At 35.6% G+C, this 17,842-nt stretch overlaps 1 protein-coding gene across 1 annotated transcript; it reads right to left on the bottom strand.

Annotated features, from left to right (window-relative positions):
* Positions 1-15,938: 15,938 nt before the first annotated feature.
* On the bottom strand, positions 15,939-17,297 carry LOC131030193 (uncharacterized). Its single transcript, XM_057960905.2, has one exon. The coding sequence runs from the start codon at positions 17,271-17,273 to the stop codon at positions 16,323-16,325; it is 951 nt and encodes a 316-aa protein (XP_057816888.2). The 5' UTR covers positions 17,274-17,297; the 3' UTR covers positions 15,939-16,322.
* Positions 17,298-17,842: the final 545 nt, after the last annotated feature.

Below are 17,842 nucleotides of genomic sequence, written 5' to 3'. Positions count from 1 at the left end.
GCCAAATTAGCAAGATCGTGATGCTAGGCACTCATGTCCTCAAGGAATATGGTGTTAGGTGTCAATAACCTACTAGACTATGGCTCTAGGTGCAAGTGTCCACTCAAAATAGGCTCAAATTTTAACCCTCAACGAGCATAAGTTTGCCAAGGGGGAAAATTCCCCTTGATATTGACCTTCGTCAAATTTCCAACACATTTCATTAGGTTGAGTACAAAATCAAGTCCTACCCCCTCATTTGAAACATCTCTTCATATTTCTTAATTTTGAAATTCAAAGCCTTCAACTCTAATTGAGCAAGTAATCAGTCATCTCCAAGGCAAGTAAGGAGAGATGAAGCATTCAAGCATTCAAGTTGGAATCCATGATCAATTTTATGTGTTTCATCCATGAGATAAGACATGCATGAACTCCCACCTAGGAACATCAACCCTACATGAGCCTTCAAGACAGGAAGATTATAGAAAAAGTATAACATTATCAATTCTGCATTTTCCTAAGGGTTTTAGCCTTTGTATAATCAAAGGCATGCTCTCTTTTTATCATCATTATTGTAGGAGAGTTTAATTCCTACCTGTGGTTTTATTTAGGAAAGCCCCTACATAGCCCAACATTTTTCCTCTCTTTTGTGTGAGTAGGTGACAAATCCAACAAAAAAGAGTTGTAGATCTAGAAATTGCAAATAGAGATAAATAGTTTTAGGTTCAAAATAGGTGAAAAAACCAGGACACTATTTAAGTGTCGAAAGTGTCCAATACTTTTTTGTTGAAATTCTTAAAGAACGATCTATAGGGCATCTTTATCCAAATTCTACACACTTGAGATTATAAAAAACACCCCTTGGATAGTGTTTTTGATTAGATAAGCATGGAGAGGGCCCTAACCCCAGGGTTTTGAGAGGACCCAGAATCTAAGAACAAAGGGGAAGGCAACAACCCTCTAAGGGAAAACAGCAAACAAAAAATAAAAAAAAATAAAAAGTGGTTTTCAAAGGACCCATAAACCTCCAAGGGTTTTCAAAGGACCCATAAACCTTCAAAGGTTTTCAAGAGGACCCCAAACCTTTATTCCAAAATCAAAATAACTAGAGAGATAAGAGTGGACAACATCAGACCACCCAATAACTACACCTCAGCCAACCCAGTCACCCAGATACAGAAAAGGGGGACTTAACTCGGTTCCCCAAACCTTAACAAAGGGACCACAAATGATATCTTGAGTCCTCCAGTAGCATCTAGACCAGTAAAAAAACATCTCCTCAAAAGACAAACTTTTCTCCACCTCAATAGGAGAGGAGCCCACAACAAAAGAGGATAAGATACCAAAACAAGCATCCCTAACGGACCTCCATCCTACAGCCGAGCAACCATCATTGAGAGAGTACCACCAAAAGAAACCACCATCCTCCTTCCACAAGATACCCCCCTCCTCAATTGGAGATTCTCCCACCTCAATAAAGGATATGAAAGAGGGCAATGGGAGAAGAAGACATCATCCCCTCAACACAGTTGTCAAAAAAAACCCCGCCTCAATAGGGATAAGCTTCACCTCCATAGAAGTCCAATAGGACAGAGCCCAACTAAGAGCAAAAACCCCATTGACAAGCAAAACACTCTCTAGGTTGTACCTTAACCAAGATAACAAGCCTAGATTGGAGCCATGCTTGCAAGCACATTTTCTACCAACAAGGAGGACAACAACCTCACCACGAAAGGAAGCACCAAAAGAATCTAAAGAAGAAACCCTACACAGACATAAGACAGCAAGGCCCTCAACCCATCCCACAAGAACAAAAGTGAACAAGTGGGCCACGGCCCATAAGGGCAGAGAAGCAACCCTCTTCCCAAAAAAGTACCAGAAACACCACCAAAGAGGAGCTTTGAGAATCATATCAACCTTCACCATCAAAGAAAATAGAACGATCAGAGCCTTCACCAACCTCCCTTAAAACCAAACAACCCACAAGTGATCACTAGAAGAAGAAGAGGCCTAAAGCCTATCAACCCCCAAGAAAATTGGACCCAAAGCTCACTTAGCCCAAGGGGTAAGAAAAAAATCCTCCATCTCCTTGAGGGAAACTAAACCCAACACCTCTAAGGTTAACGCACCAAAGTCAGCAGTGGATGACAAGGAAAGAGCTCCCAAAGAACTTGCTCCACAACCTAGTACCAAAAACACTCACAAAGGGTTAGAGAAGATCAAACGGCCTTCACAAGACATGTTCATAGACTTTTGTGGCCAAACAGTGTTGGTATTTTGGTATGGTTTTGTCATTGATGTCAACACCTACTAAAAACAAGCAATTTGGAGATCCAGCAACATTCATCGGCAAGCAAGTAACTATTGCACAGTTACTGGTATATGGTTCATCGGCAGGATATATTGTTCACCAGTACCTGGAATGATATGGAGGACACTTGGTAATGTAGAAGACATCGTGTGGACACTTTGTTTTGAAGAATTGATCATTGGTATATTCATATTTGCATATTTTCTTTTACCAGCAAATAGGTCGAAGTTATCTAGGGTTACACCAGCAAGTTTATCTTTTCCAGATCAGCATGGCACACTATGGAGATGATTTATTATTGATGTAAATGCATTAAGCCGACATGATCAATCGGTTATTGCATCAGATATTATATTGTTTGTAAAATGATTTTATTGTAATATCTTGTAGAGCCGACCTACTAAAATTGGTCTTAGGGTATGGTATAAATGTAAGATCTTATTTGTAAGATCAAGAGTGTGGAATGCGAAAAAGAATTAAGTGAAGGTATATGTGAGATTAAGCAAAGGTATACACGAAGACATCATTTGAAGGTGAAGCTAGGTTTTTGTATAAGCATATCAGCATTACACCGGTACTGAATCCCACATATGAAGATGCTATTTTGTGCAGTACATTCTTATTGGATTTAACCATCCAACTGTAGTCAGTGTGACTCCCTTTTTGTGATTGAGCAGTGAGCTCTAGGCTATTGGCCTTTCTGCATGTGCAGACCCCATTTATGTACACTTACTATCTACAGTAGTATCATCTGATTGTGGGTAAGGTTTCCCACCATGGTTTTTCCCCTTATAGGGTTTCCACGTAAAAATATTGGTGTTATGTGTTGTGGATGGCTTTATGTTTATGTTTCATGTATTGATACTTACCAGTATAGCAATTTATTGTTAACACTGTCTACCAGCATACTTAACTGGTTTATCGGTATTAAGCATTAAGTTGGTTAATTGGTTTTTGGTTTGAATTTATTAGACAACTAATTCATCCCCCCTCTCAATTGTCTCTAGGACCTAACAATTGGTATCAGAGCTTAGTCCTCTTTTGCATAAGTTTAACAACTTGAGGAGATCCAATGTCTACTAATTACTTCAGGAAGGACAGTCCTAAACTTAATGGAACCAACTATGGGATATGGAAGATCAGGATGGAGACACATCTGAATTGCATTGGTAAAGACATCTAGGAAGTTACAAAGAATGGTTATACTGTTGATGTAGCTGGTCAGACTGCTCCAACTACCTTAGCTAAAGATGAAGAGAATGATTGTAAAGCAAGAGAAGCACTTTTGAGCGCATTATCAGATCAACAAATCATTGGATTATCAGATAGGTCTACTACTAAAGCTATTTGGGATCATTTGGAAACACTGAATGAAGGAGATTCCATAGTCAAGATTACAAAACTTGAAAGCTTCCGAGTCAGGTATGAACATCTGAAAATGGAAGAAGATGAAAGGATTTCTGCTTTTATGGAAAGAGTAAATGAAATTGTTTTGGGTATTAAATGTTGTGGAGGAACTTTGAGTGAGGATGAAATTTTTTCAAAAATCTTAAGAGGTTTGCCACCGGCATATAAAATGAAGGTTACTACTATAAATGAGTTGAGAACAATGCCTAATACATCAGTAACTAGGGATACATTGATTGGAAAACTTTCAGCCTTTGAAATTGAGGAATGTGGTCCTCTTACTACTATAAAAACTGATTTGGCCTTTAAAGCCTCAACATCATCTACTCCATCATTTGACAAATCAGACTAGAGAGCCTTTTATGCAAGAGAACTTGAAGAAACCAGGAAGGAGAATGAAGAGCTTGAAGAACTTGAAGCACTATTTTCAAGAAAAATGCCAAAAGGTCCTATTGGAAGTAAGTATGAAAGTAAAGCACCCTTTAAATGTTTTAACTGCAATAAGATTGGTCATATGGCTTCGAGATGCCCTGATAGACATGCTAGACTAAGAGAAGAAGCTAGAAGAACATACAAGCCTAATCCTGAATATCAGAGATACAGATTTAAGAAAAACAAAGACAAATCTTGTTACATTGTTGATGAAGGTGTGACTGATGATTCTGATGAGGATCCAGCAGACAATGGATGGGTTTTTGTTGCTATAACAGAAGATCAACCGGCACCTACTGCTCAACCAGTAGAACAAGCCCTAGCAGCTAAAGTTGAAGCAAAGGATGAATGGATCATTGACTCAGGATGCTCACATCACATGACTAGAGACAAAGGTAAATTCTTGAACTTTCAAGAATACAATGGAGGTTTAGTAAGATTTGGAGATGACAAAGCCTGTTCAATCAAAGGTAAGGGCTCAATATCTCTTGATGGTAAGCATAACACTGACAATGTCTACTATGTTGAAGGATTAAAGCATAATCTTTTAAGTGTTGGTCAATTAGTTGAGAAAGGACTTCAGTTACAATTTAAAATTGGAAAATGCAAAATCATGAATAGAACTGGTTTGGAAATTGCAACTGGTAATCAGACTAGAGGTAATATCTTTCACTTGAATAACAGTGAAAATGCATGCTTGATTGCACATATAGATGAAAGTTGGTTATGGCATAAGAGACTATGTCATGTAAACTTTGATTGCATGGTAAAAATCAGTACTTCTAAGGCAGTTAGAGATCTACCTAAAATTATGAAACCTCATAACACAATTTGTAAGGAATGTCAATTTGGAAAACAAGTTAGAGCTAGTTTCAAAAGTATTCCAGAAAAATCCAATAATGCTCTTGATTTAATTCAGACTAATTTATGTGGTCCAACTACAACTAGAAGCTTACAAGGTGATAGATATTTCATGCTAATTATTGATGATTATTCTAGAATGTGTTGGGTTACTTTTCTCAGAGAAAAATCAAAAGCACTTGGGAAATTCAAATTATTCAAAGCAATGGTTGAGAATGAAACTGGTAAGAAAATCAAATGTTTAAGATCAGATCAAGGAGGAGAATTCATATCTAAGGACTTTAATACATTCTATGAAGTGAATGGAATCAGAAGACAATTATTAGCACCTCGGACACCATAGCAGAATGGAGTTGTTGAAAGGAAAAATAGAACTATCTTGGATGCAGCAAGAAGTATGTTATCAGAAGCAAATCTACCAAATGTGTATTGGAGAGAGGCAGTTAGCACTGATGTCTACACATTCAACAAAATTCACATCAAAGGTGAAACCGGTAAGACCCCTCATGAACTATGGTTTGGTAATACTCCTACTCTTAAGTATTTCAGAATTTTTGGAAGTAAATGTTATATTAGAAGAGATGAGTATATTGGCAAATTTGATTCTAGAAGTGATGAAGGAATATTTCTTGGTTATTCATCTAAGAGCAAGGCATATAGTTGTTTTAATAAGAGATTGCAGAAAATTGTTGAGAGTACAAATGTGAAGATTGATGAACAATTCAGAGGAACTTCAAGGTATATAGACTCTAAACTGGCAATAGAAATTTTGAGAAATGAACCTACACTAAATCCACCAGTACAGAATGAAGATCCAGTTACCCCAGTATCATCAGAGGATTCCACAGTAATTGAAGAACAACAGCAAACTAAGACACCCCGGTATGTAAGATTGAATCATTCTGAAGATCAGATAATTGGAAACAAATTTAAAGGAGTTATGACAAGAGGAAGATTGGCAAATGAAGAGGTATGTCTTATTTCTCAAATTGAACCATCATCTATCAATGAGGCATGTGAAGATAAATTTTGGATTAAAGCTATGGAAGAAGAATTAGGACAAATTGAGAAAAAATAATACTTGGACATTAGTTCCCCAGCCTAAAGATAAAAATGTAATTGGAACCAAATGGGTATTTAGAAAAAAACTTAATGAAGATGGTAAGGTTGTCATAAATAAAGCAAGACTAGTGTGTAAGGGATATTCTCATAAAGAAGGAGTTGATTACAATGAAACCTTTGCACCGGTAGCCAGAATTGAGGCAGTTAGATTATTTTTGGCTTTTGCAGCTCACAAGGACTACAAAGTTTATCAAATGGATATTAAATGTGCATTTTTGAATGGAGATCTTGAAGAGGAAGTATATATTGAACAACCTGATGGATTTTCCTTGACTGATGACAATGATATGGTTTGCAGGTTAAGAAAAGCTCTGTATGGATTAAAACAAGCCCCAAGAGCTTGGTATGCAAGGTTGGATAAATATATTTTAAAGATTGGTTTTACTAAAGGAAATGCAGATAGCAATTTATATTACAAAATAACTAATGATGACATCTTGATTATTGAAGTATTTGTTGATGATATAATCTTTGGAGGAGAAGATGGATTATGTAAGGAATTTTCTATTAAAATGCAGCAAGAATTTGAAATGTCTATGATTGGAGAGATAAAATTCTTTTTAGGTTTACAGATTTCACAGACTGATAAAGGTATATTTTTTAGTCAATCCAAGTACTTGAAAGAATTGCTAAAGAAATTTGGGATGGAGAACTCTAAACTAGTAAGCACACCTATGACTACAAATGACAAATTATCTCAAAGGGATGAATCTACACCTGTTAATCCAACTAGATACAAATCTATGATAGGAGGTTTACTGTATTTAACACAAACCAGGCCTGATATTATGAATGCAGTATGTATTGTTTCTAGATTTCAAAGTAATCCTAGGGAAAATCATGAATCAGCAGTGAAAAGGATTTTCTGGTACTTGCAAGGCACAACAAATCTTAGATTATGGTATCCTAAAGATGAAAATTTTGACCTATGTGCATACACCGATGCAAATAGGGCAGGAGATGTAGATGATAGAAAGAGCACCACTGGAGGAGCATTCTTTCTTGGAAAGAGATTAGTTTCTTGGTTGAGTAAGAAACAGAGTTGTACATCTTTATCAACAGCAAAATCAGAATATGTTGCAGCAGCAACTAACTATACACAGGTACTATGGCTTAAGCAAATGTTGAAAGACATAAAGGTAAAATGCAAGGAACATATTACTATATATTGTGATAACACTGCAGCAATTGATATATCTAAGAATCCGGTATTACATTCTAAAACAAAACATGTTTCTATCAAACTGAATTTTCTAAGGGAAAAAGTTGAAGAAAAAGAGATAAAACTGGTTTATGTGAATACTAAAGAACAGCTTGCAGATATTTTCACAAAACCTTTGCCTAAGGAGACTTTTGAATATCTCAGAGATCAGCTTGGAGTCATACCACCACTAGTAGAGACTTAGACAGTTGATGATTGTCATCAACCAATAGAATTAAAAGAACAAATCTTTTATTCTGGTCTTTGATGAGGAAGCTACTTCTCAGGGGGAGTAGTTGGTATTTTGTATGAACTTGATTTTTGTGACTTTGGCATTTGATGTCAAAGGGGGAGAGATATCTATGGAAAAACACATTATCTTTTAAGGAGAGATTGATATTGAAAATAAATCTTTGGATAAACACATGTTGCTCCTAGGGGGAGAAATTGAGATTGTTGGTTTTTGGTATTTGGCATTTTTGTTTTTTGCACTTTGATGGTTTTTCCATCTTGTGTTGCCATCAATGCCAAAGGGGGAGATTGCTGGTATTTTGGAATGGTTTTGTCATTGATGTCAACACCTACTAAAAACAAGCACTTTGGAGATCCAGCAACATTCACCAGCAAGCAAGTAACTATTACACAGTTACTGGTATATGGTTCACCGGCAGGATATATTGTTCACCGGTACCTGGAATGATATGGAAGACACTTGGTAATGTAGAAGACATCGTGTGGACACTTTTTTTTGAATAATTGATCATTGGTATATTCATATTTGCATATTTGCTTTTACCAGCAAATAGGTCTAGGTTATCTAGGGTTACACCGACAGGTTTATCTTTTCCAAATCAGCATGGCACACTATGGAGATGATTTATTATTGATGTAAATGCATTAAGCTCACATGTTCAATTGGTTATTGCATCAGCTATTATATTGTTTGTAGAATGATTTTATTGTAATATCTTGTAGAGCCGACCTACTAAAATTGGTCTTAGGGTATGGTATAAATGTAAGATCTTATTTGTAAGATCAAGAGTGTGGAATGCGAAAAAGAATTAAGTGAAGGTATATGCGAGATTAAGCAGAGGTATACACAAAGACATCATTTGAAGATGAAGCTAGGTTTTTGTATAAGCATATCAACATTACACCGGTACTAAATCTAGCATATGAAGATGCTATTTTGTGCAGTACATTCTTATTGGATTTAACCATCCAACTATAGTCAATGTGACTCCCTTTTTGTGATTGAGCAGTGAGCTCTAGGCTGTTGGCCTTTCTACATGTGCAGACCCCATTTATGTACACTTACTATCTACAGTAGTATCATCTGATTGTGGGTAAGGTTTCCCACTGTGGTTTTTCCCCTTACAGGTTTTCCACGTATAAATATTGGTGTTATGTGTTGTGGATGACTTTATGTTTATGTTTATGTTTCATGTATTGATACTTACCGGTATAGCAATTTACTGTTAACACTGTCTACCGGCATACTTAACTGGTTTACCAGTATTAAGCATTAAGTTGGTTAATTGGTTTTTGGTTTGAATTTATTAGACAACTGATTCACCCCCCCTCTCAGTTGTCTCTAGGACCTAACCAACAGAGAGTTGGGAGTAATATCCAACAAGGGAAATTGAGGGGCAAATCCCAGACAAAAACAAGCACGAAGCGCCATAGCACAACCAGTAGAAAACCCTAGCTCCCAAGAGGAACACCCTTGGATAGTGTTGACTATCCATAGTGTCTTACACTTTTAGACCTAGATTGCAAACACAAGTTCCTCTTCTTATCCCAATTATAGATCTAAGCCTCTCTCTTGATTTATATTTATGTTGTTTCTTATCAAAATCCGTAATTATTGCATCATTTCTCATTTTGTGTTCTCCAATCATATGAAAATCACAAGAGAATAATCAAAATGCCCAACTCTCACAAGGGTATAAATTTGGTCCTAATTGGTTATTCTCTAATGAATGTTGATCTATGAATGGGTTTGATTCCCAGTTTGTATGTTTCTAGACTAGCAATCCACATTCCTATACATTTCATTTAAATGGTGAACCTGACATTGCTTGCATAATTTATAATTAAAGGATGTTTAGATATGAGTTTACTTGCATATAATTTTCAGATTTAGAGACATTAAATCATCTTTTATGTGTTTTCATTGTTGAGAAACAAGGTGAAAAAATATTGCAATATTAACTTTCATATGTGATTTAAAATTTGAAAAGATTACCAAATTTAAAACTAAATCTGAAATGAACATGTGATTTTATATTACATTGCTTAAACATTTGTTTCATTTCTATAATTGCATATCAATTATTGATTGATTTTATTATCATTCACAACTGTATAAAAGACATTGAGAGAATATAACAATTCCATTACCTTTGCCTTCCTTCTTTGTTGGAGCTTGTGCTTGTTTATGACTTTCATAACCCATGGTGTTGAATCTAATATCCCTATGAGAAGAAATTATGGACTCATGGATTCCCATGGTTAAAATACTATGGGTGTTGAGCCTAAGCTGGTTAACTTAATCCCTAGGAGCTTTGGTGAATTCTCTTCCCTTAATCCAACACCCTCCTTACCTAACATTGTTGAGAATCCTTCCCTTCATGCTTCTCATGATAAGGATGACTCTTAAATTCAAGTTTCTAATGATAAATTAGGGAATGTTGACAAGAAATTCGAAGGTCTTCAACAATTTATGAGTCACGAGCACTTGGGTAGAGGGGTAATCCCCTTGATTGAAGATTTAAAGAGATTGATTCAAAATGATGAATATGGTGTGGATGTTTTACATGGTATAGCTCAATATAGTGGATGAAAAAATATGAAGTTAGCTAGTTGTTCCAAAGTGCTTGGAAATTCCTCTTCTCCAAACCAAGTTGAAACTTTCATGCCTATTCCTACATCTCTACCTCATGGCTACCACTATACAAAATGTTCATGCTACACATGTTAATAGTGGGGGTAATACTATCAATCAAAATTCTTACATTCCACCTTCAACCAATCTCCCATTTGTTTCTCAACCCTATTCTACATCTATCTACCAGAATGTTCCACCTAACTATCATATTACACCCACTCCATCACAATCCAACTTATCCACCGAACCCACCATAAACCACTTGTTGTAAATTATTTCATACATACAACGATAATTTTCTACAAGTATCTCATGTTCCATAGACATCATTCGCACTCCTCTTCCGCAACACATTGAAGTTTCCCATTTAGATAAATATATTGGACAAGGTGACCCCCGCATTCATGTGAAAACATTTTCCACTTTTTGTTGTGACTTTTAATATGACCAAAAACTCCTTGCAAAACTCTTCCCTCATTCTTTAAAGTATAAAGCTTTGGAATGGTTTTTCACCTTGCCTAGTTATTCAATTGACACTTTTCAACAACTGGTTGATGCATTCATTTAACATTTTCAAAACAATATTGACCACAAGTTACATTGACTGATTTAGTGTATTGTAAACAAGGCATTAAGGAAAAAGTAACTAATTTCATTCGTATATATATATATATATATATATATATATATATATATATATTATGCACAAATTTCTCATCATGTCGTTGAAGTTGATATTTAAAAGATTTTAATTAATAATATGGAAAAAGAAATTAGAGATAAGCTTTTATTTTAAAACTTCATATCTTTCACAAAATTGTGCACAACACTTTATAATTATCATTTTCAAATGAGTCATTATAAACCCTCTTCATCTTTGACTCTTGTTGATAGGAATGAAAATGATGATAAAAAATTTCAAAACTTTAGAAAACAAAACAATAACTTTATCAAGATCAATGGTGTTAATTCTTCCAATCATATTGATTCCCAAGTGGTAGCCACAATAATGCCTATTATAGCTCACTTTTCTTCAAAATTTAAGCATTGCAAATTCAATCCTCTTCCTAAGTCTCTGAATAGCATCATGCTTCAAATTGATTAATAATAATGTGACAAATATTCCCCATGTTCATCATATAAATACTTCATCTTTTTCACCTTCATTTGATTCAAAGCCTTTTTGTCAACACCATTGCGAACCTAGACAAGACACGAAGAAATGTTTGTGTCTAAAAAGGAAATCCAAGATTTTATTGATTACAATGTTGTATCAGTGGATGGTGTGAATGATAAAGGAAATAAATGTGGCAACTCCTAATAAAAATTTACAAATATTTACCAATCCTTCACCTTCCCATTTTACCAATGTTCTTAAGCATAATTGATGATATATCTAGTCAAGCCAAGAATGTTGTGAACTTGATTGAGCAACCTAACCTAATGCGTGAACCTTAAATTGCCTTTATCTCAAGAGATATCATAAAAGAACTTGATGGTCCATCATACATTACTACAAAAATCAAAGACAAGATTTCACGTGGAGTGATTATTGATCTAATATGTATTGTGAATGTTATTATCAAACAACATCTTTTGCACAAAAAATTTAGGAAGATACAGATGATAAATATGATGTTATGATTAAGGTGCATGATGGTTTCACTTGTTCCACGATAATTTCTTTCAACCTTCCCATTGAAGTTGGTACTAAGTTCTTAGATGTTACCTCTTCCATTATCCATATGAAGTTGGCTCACTTCCAAGGTTTAAAGAAATCTCTTGTGTTTGATGTTCCCTCATAATGAGAAATTTATAACGATCAATTATATTTTTTTCTAGCCCTTAGCTAATCATGGAAACTTTGCCCTTGATTTATTTTCTCCTCAAAAACCTCAACCTTTGAAATATCATAAAGATGTCCTCTTCCTTTCCAATCAAAAGTTCAAAACCAATAAGATAAATTCCTTAAGTAAATCTTTTGGGCTTGCTTCGATTTCATTCCCTAAGAATCCTCCATTTCCTATAGACATGAAAGTAACTCATCCTACTCCAAATCCTAGACTGGGGCTCATTTCTAGTCCTTTCATCCCTCCTATATATGTTGTGGTTTCACCTTCAAATTCAAATAAAGGATAAAGTGAAAAATTATCGACATCTTCTATCTCTCAACCTAGTTTGGTTCCTTCTATTCTTAGAGAAAAGGAAGAAAAGGAACCAATGATGAGTGATCCTCAACCTTCTTCTGCATAAGCTTCAATTTGTACAAATGAAATTGTAGTACACAAGAAAATCAACAAAGCAAGTCTCATTGGCTGGTGTTTCTTATGATGTCTTTTTGTTGTCTTTTTGTGCCTGGTTGGGCTTTTGCTGTCATTTTGTGCCTGACTGGGCTTTTGTTGTCTCTCTAGTTGTTGTTTCTTATGCTTATCCTTGCAGCCCGTTTTGTTTTGGATGTCTCTTTCTGATTCTATACCTCTTAGAATCATTTTCTAAAGGGTTTCGGGGCCCCTTCAAAACCTGTTTTTGCCTTAATCCAAAACAAAGAAAGTCTCATGAGATTGTTTCCCAAATTTTATTTTCTCTTAAGCAATCAAATGTTGATTTTATCTCATCTTCCTAGCCTTCACCTAATATTAGAGAGGAGCTTTACCTTGGCCAACCTCACCAAAGGTTGAAGTTGACGATGCAAAATTATTCGTATTCTTTCTCTCCTCCTCACATGAGATCTCCTATTGTAATTAACTTGGATTGTGATTTTGATAATAATGTTGATATTATTGATGTTTTATCTTACATATTTTCAAAAGCTTTAACTCTAGCTCCTAGTAACACACATATTGATTCATCATTAGAGGATTGACCTTGTTTGGCACTATTGATAGCTCTATCTACTTTACTATTTGTGGCTCCTTTAGCATCTTGTCTACCATCTCTAAATGTGTTTCAATCAAGATTAGGAGGCAGATGATTTTCTAGACTTTCTTAGTCATGTAGTATATTCTTCTTCGTCTTCTTTATTTGTAATGTGATTCTTGTAATTTGACGCTTGGCATGTCTTTTCATTTTTTGAGATCTCTTCGGATGACATTTATTGCTCCATTCACACAAGGCAACAAAGGGATTGATCTTGTCATTACATTCCTCTATTTGTATCATCATTCTCCTATATATTGTATACATGTTGTATTATAAATGAGCTTGTATGTTGTCTACATGGGGTTTATTCAAAGTGTTAAGATCTTTTTGGTTTGTTTCATGTTGACCAAAAAGATTTTTTTTGTTCATATTATGTGCTCTTCTTCCATTGTGCTTGTAGTTCCACTACCTTTGCGAGATGAGATCAGTTTAAAATAATTATACTTAATATGCATAATTGATCATATGTGCATATAGATCCCGATAGTGGATCCCTTATGTGTTCTTTCATGTTTAATGACTTTCACCTTAGATTATCCTATGCTTGGGTGCATTTCATTATTGCGACATTCTTTTCTTCTAGACGTGTGTATTGTATCTTAAATAAATTTCTCTCGATAAGGCATGTGCAATCACTTTAACATGGAAGCATACACTCTACTATATGTTACACGTTGTGCACACGCCACAAAGTTTATTTTTCACACTTTAACTACACACCACAATGTTCATAGTGCCCACTATAGCACCCATTTTGCAGTCTCATATCAAAAATAATAATGCACACTACAACTCCAATTTTGTAGCTATATTTTTACATTACCTAGCAAGGAGGATTTATTTTGCAATATTTTTGTTTGGTATATACCACAACGCCCATTTTGTAATCACTTTTTATATATTATCTATCAAACCAAGGTTTTCCTTTGTTAAATTTTCCAATATTTGATTAGCATAAGGCTATTGAACACCCTACGGGACTGAGAGGGAGTGTGAATTAGTCCTAAGCCTCAAAAATAATTATTAATTAACTTATTCAATATCAGCACTTTTACCATCAACACATCAAATAGAAACACATAAACACCAGATTTACATGGAAAACCCAATCAGGGAAAAATCACAGTGAGAATCTAACTCACAATATGAATAACGATGTTTACAACATTTTAGGCTTGCAACCAAGGAGAACCAACACCTAAAGGACTTGAAAAAATAAGGCACACTACCTTAGGAAATATACAAAAAGGACTTGTATAGCTGAAGAACACTTCTTCAGGACAAGATACAAATTGCTACCAAAGGACTCACTGTCAATTAGCAATGAATGAAATAGCTGAATTGAAAATGAGAAGGATTCTTTTGATCATGAAATTGTCCTTGAACAATAATCAAGAAACCAATAACATGGAAAACATCTATGGTAATCTTTGTTGTCACAACGCTCTATCTAGTAGAATATATCAAATTCAAAGCTCTTTCCCAAACTGGATTTCACATCACCACAAACTCAAATATTCTTGCAAATCATTCACATACACTTCTCACACAATTCACTTCTCATCCATACTCAATTCATCCTTTTGCACATCTTATATATGAGATACAACATTGAAATCCTAATCAAGAGTCAGCCAGAATAGAATAAGCAAAATTACACAAAATAAGTCACTCAGACCTAAAATACTTAGATTGGTCAACTCCAAGAGAAAGAAGGAACCAAAATACATCATCCCATGAATGATCCAACAAAAACACACACTCTAACATATATCCCAAAAGACGTTACAAAGCATAACGTATAGATTTAATCAGCCAGATGGCCAAATAACCACTTCCAATACAAAATACTCAATGTGGATCTCCACAAACCAAAGTGAGAACCAAATAATCACCTCAACACATCTTTCAATACATATCTAGACTAAAAGAACATGATCCATTAAACTACAATGCAATTAACAACATATCCGAAGGGCACCAAAAGCATTTTGTACCACCCTAAATACAAGATGACACAACCAACACCAAAACAGTATCCAGACCAAACTCCTTCCAAATAATCAAGGTTTGATAAAGCATATCCAAACCAATATCCATCCACGTGATTGTTTAGAACATTTCAAAATTCCAAGTTGCATCAATTTCTCTATCTTCATCCATTACCATAAAATTTTCAATCATAGAACTAAGTATTATGTCTCTTTGTTAATTGCTATTTTTTTGTGAATATGTATTTGCATTACCCAAGGATTTGAGCTTAATTGGTTGAAGTATTGAATTCTTATTTTGGACACCAAGGTTTAAATCCCAAAGAGACATCTAATTGGAATACTAAGTTGTGACTCTTGGTCTTCCATAGTTGGCTTCTTGTGTGGAGGTGGTTTTTAAATACTTGAAGTCTTCTGAGTTGTGACTCTTGCTATTCTATAAGTTGTTTCTAGAGTGTTTGATCAAAAGTGGATAATATGAGTCTCGTTGTTGTGCTTGCAAGAGCTTATGTAGATCTCATGTTGATGCTCATATAAAACAATTGTAAACGATTATCAATATTAAAAAATAGATTAAAATATTCTACTCCATTTTATGCACATCCACATTTAATTCCTAAATTGTATTCACCTAATTTTAGAAAAGAACATATGTTTCATTTAAAATAATACAACCTATTAATTAATTATACGTGAGGAAAAAAATTATACATCAAAAATTATTCTCTATAAGAAATTATAATCTTAAGAGTAAGAAATATAATTTATGATTTGTCATCTTATCCCACTAACTAGGCAGAGAGACAAGACACTCTAATAAAAAGGTGTTAAACAAAGCAACTTATATGGCATTGCTACATAAAACTTGTCAACTAATTTCTTTCGTGGCTTAAACCACACACATTAAGCTTACACTTATAGGCTTAAAAGTGGTAAATGCTCAAAGTTGACTTAATATATTGCTTAATGTGTGTGGTCACACTAAGAATACATTTCTAGACTTAAAAGTGTTAAACACCATTCTCTAAACTTAATATGTTGTTTAATGTGTGTGGTAGAATAAACAAACAAATTCCAAGTGCAACTACGCAAATTTTCATCTGATTTCCACTTTGGATCGAACCTTATATTCGATTTCGAAATGAGTCAAACATGAATTACCCAATCCGCTTTGCTGTAGAGTGAGAAGGTTGAGTTACTACCAACAATTCACTGATGAACATCATCATGATCTGACTCACTCTGCGCCGTCTCTCTGCACGATCTGCAGTATCTCTGCAGACTCTCCATATCATATTCCTTAAAATCCAGAGCTTGGTAACCTTCAATCTTGTTCCTAGGATTACAAACATTATCAACACTACAAACAGTATGAGAGTTATAGAACAGGACGACAATAGTGACGAGAACGACCAATAGCAGATCCCAAGTGAAATACAAATTAGCCATGGCGATAGCCCTTTCAGTAGCTTCCCTGGTAGAACACTTAGCAACGAAAACATTCTTAGAGCTCTGAAGCTCACAACCACTTGGAATAGCTGCCGGAATCCAAAGAACAAATGCCATATGAAGAAGCCAAACTCCCTGCATAGTCACCGCCGCCGCCCGCAGAAGCGCCGCCAGAGCTTTTTCCGGCCATGCCGCCTCCGCCAGAGTACTGCCCAGGCAAGCACCCACCACTGCCTGAAAAAGCCAATGGTAGTGTTTTTCCAGCCCGACGGCCGAGCTCGAATGAAAATGGAATAGCAGAAGTTCCTGCGCAAATCCCACCGCCGCCACCGCCTGAACCAGTCCCGCAGGAGCGGAGATTTCCAGCTTGTCCACTGCTAACGCCACCACTGCGTACACAAAAAACGATAGCGCAATTGTGGCGTGCTCCATTCTGTTCATGTGAGATAGTGGAATTGAGCCGCCTGGTCCCCATGGCCTGTGCCGAGCCGGGCTTAGGAAAAGTTCTGTTGTTATGGATATTAGCGTGAATGCCATCATTGTGTAGAGCTCTGTGTATTTGCTCATGTGTTTGGATTGGACTGGGAACCATGGCCTGCTGTGGAATTTTGTGGGGAAGTGGACATAGTTTTTTGTTGTGTTGAAGATGTGCCAGAGGCCGATTGCTAGCATTGGTAGCCCATGCGCTATGTGTCCGAAGAATGTACCCATTTCAATCAGGACATGGTTTCTCTGCAATTAGGTCATTTAATGGTGTCTGCTTCTTCGATTACACGGCTGGAGTTGGTGGGGTGTGATGTGACCTGTACTGATGTTGGTTTTAGTTTGGTTTTTAACCTACAAATTGTGGTGGCTCCCAGATGGGAGTAGATATCACGCATGGCTGTTGTCTTCCCTTGAACTACACGTCTACCTTGTTCATCGATCATTAGAGCGTAGTGAGGAATGAAGGTCCCTCTCACTCTTAAAGAAAAGAGGGCTTTCCAAGCTCATAGGTGGCAGTTCCTGCCAAAGCCATTTGGCAAAGTCAAGTCAAACGGGAATAGGGAAGAGATGCCAAATTTTTGTTTAAATTGTATACTAAGCTTTGATTTGTTTAGTTGCTTTAAGAAATCTTATTTTGTGGTTGGGTGGATTGTTTTTTTGGAATAATTTTGATTTAGAGAGTTATATTCTAAGTTTTGATTTGCTTAGGTGCCTCAAGAAATCATTTCAATCAATTCTTAATCAATCATTACAAAGTAGTGAGGAATAAATGTTCTTGTCACTCTATAGTAACT

The sequence above is a fragment of the Cryptomeria japonica genome, chromosome 9 (genome assembly GCF_030272615.1).
Source record: "Cryptomeria japonica chromosome 9, Sugi_1.0, whole genome shotgun sequence".
In the NCBI taxonomy this organism is placed as follows: Eukaryota; Viridiplantae; Streptophyta; class Pinopsida; order Cupressales; family Cupressaceae; genus Cryptomeria; species Cryptomeria japonica.
This window is presented reverse-complemented; position numbering and strand designations above follow the sequence as displayed.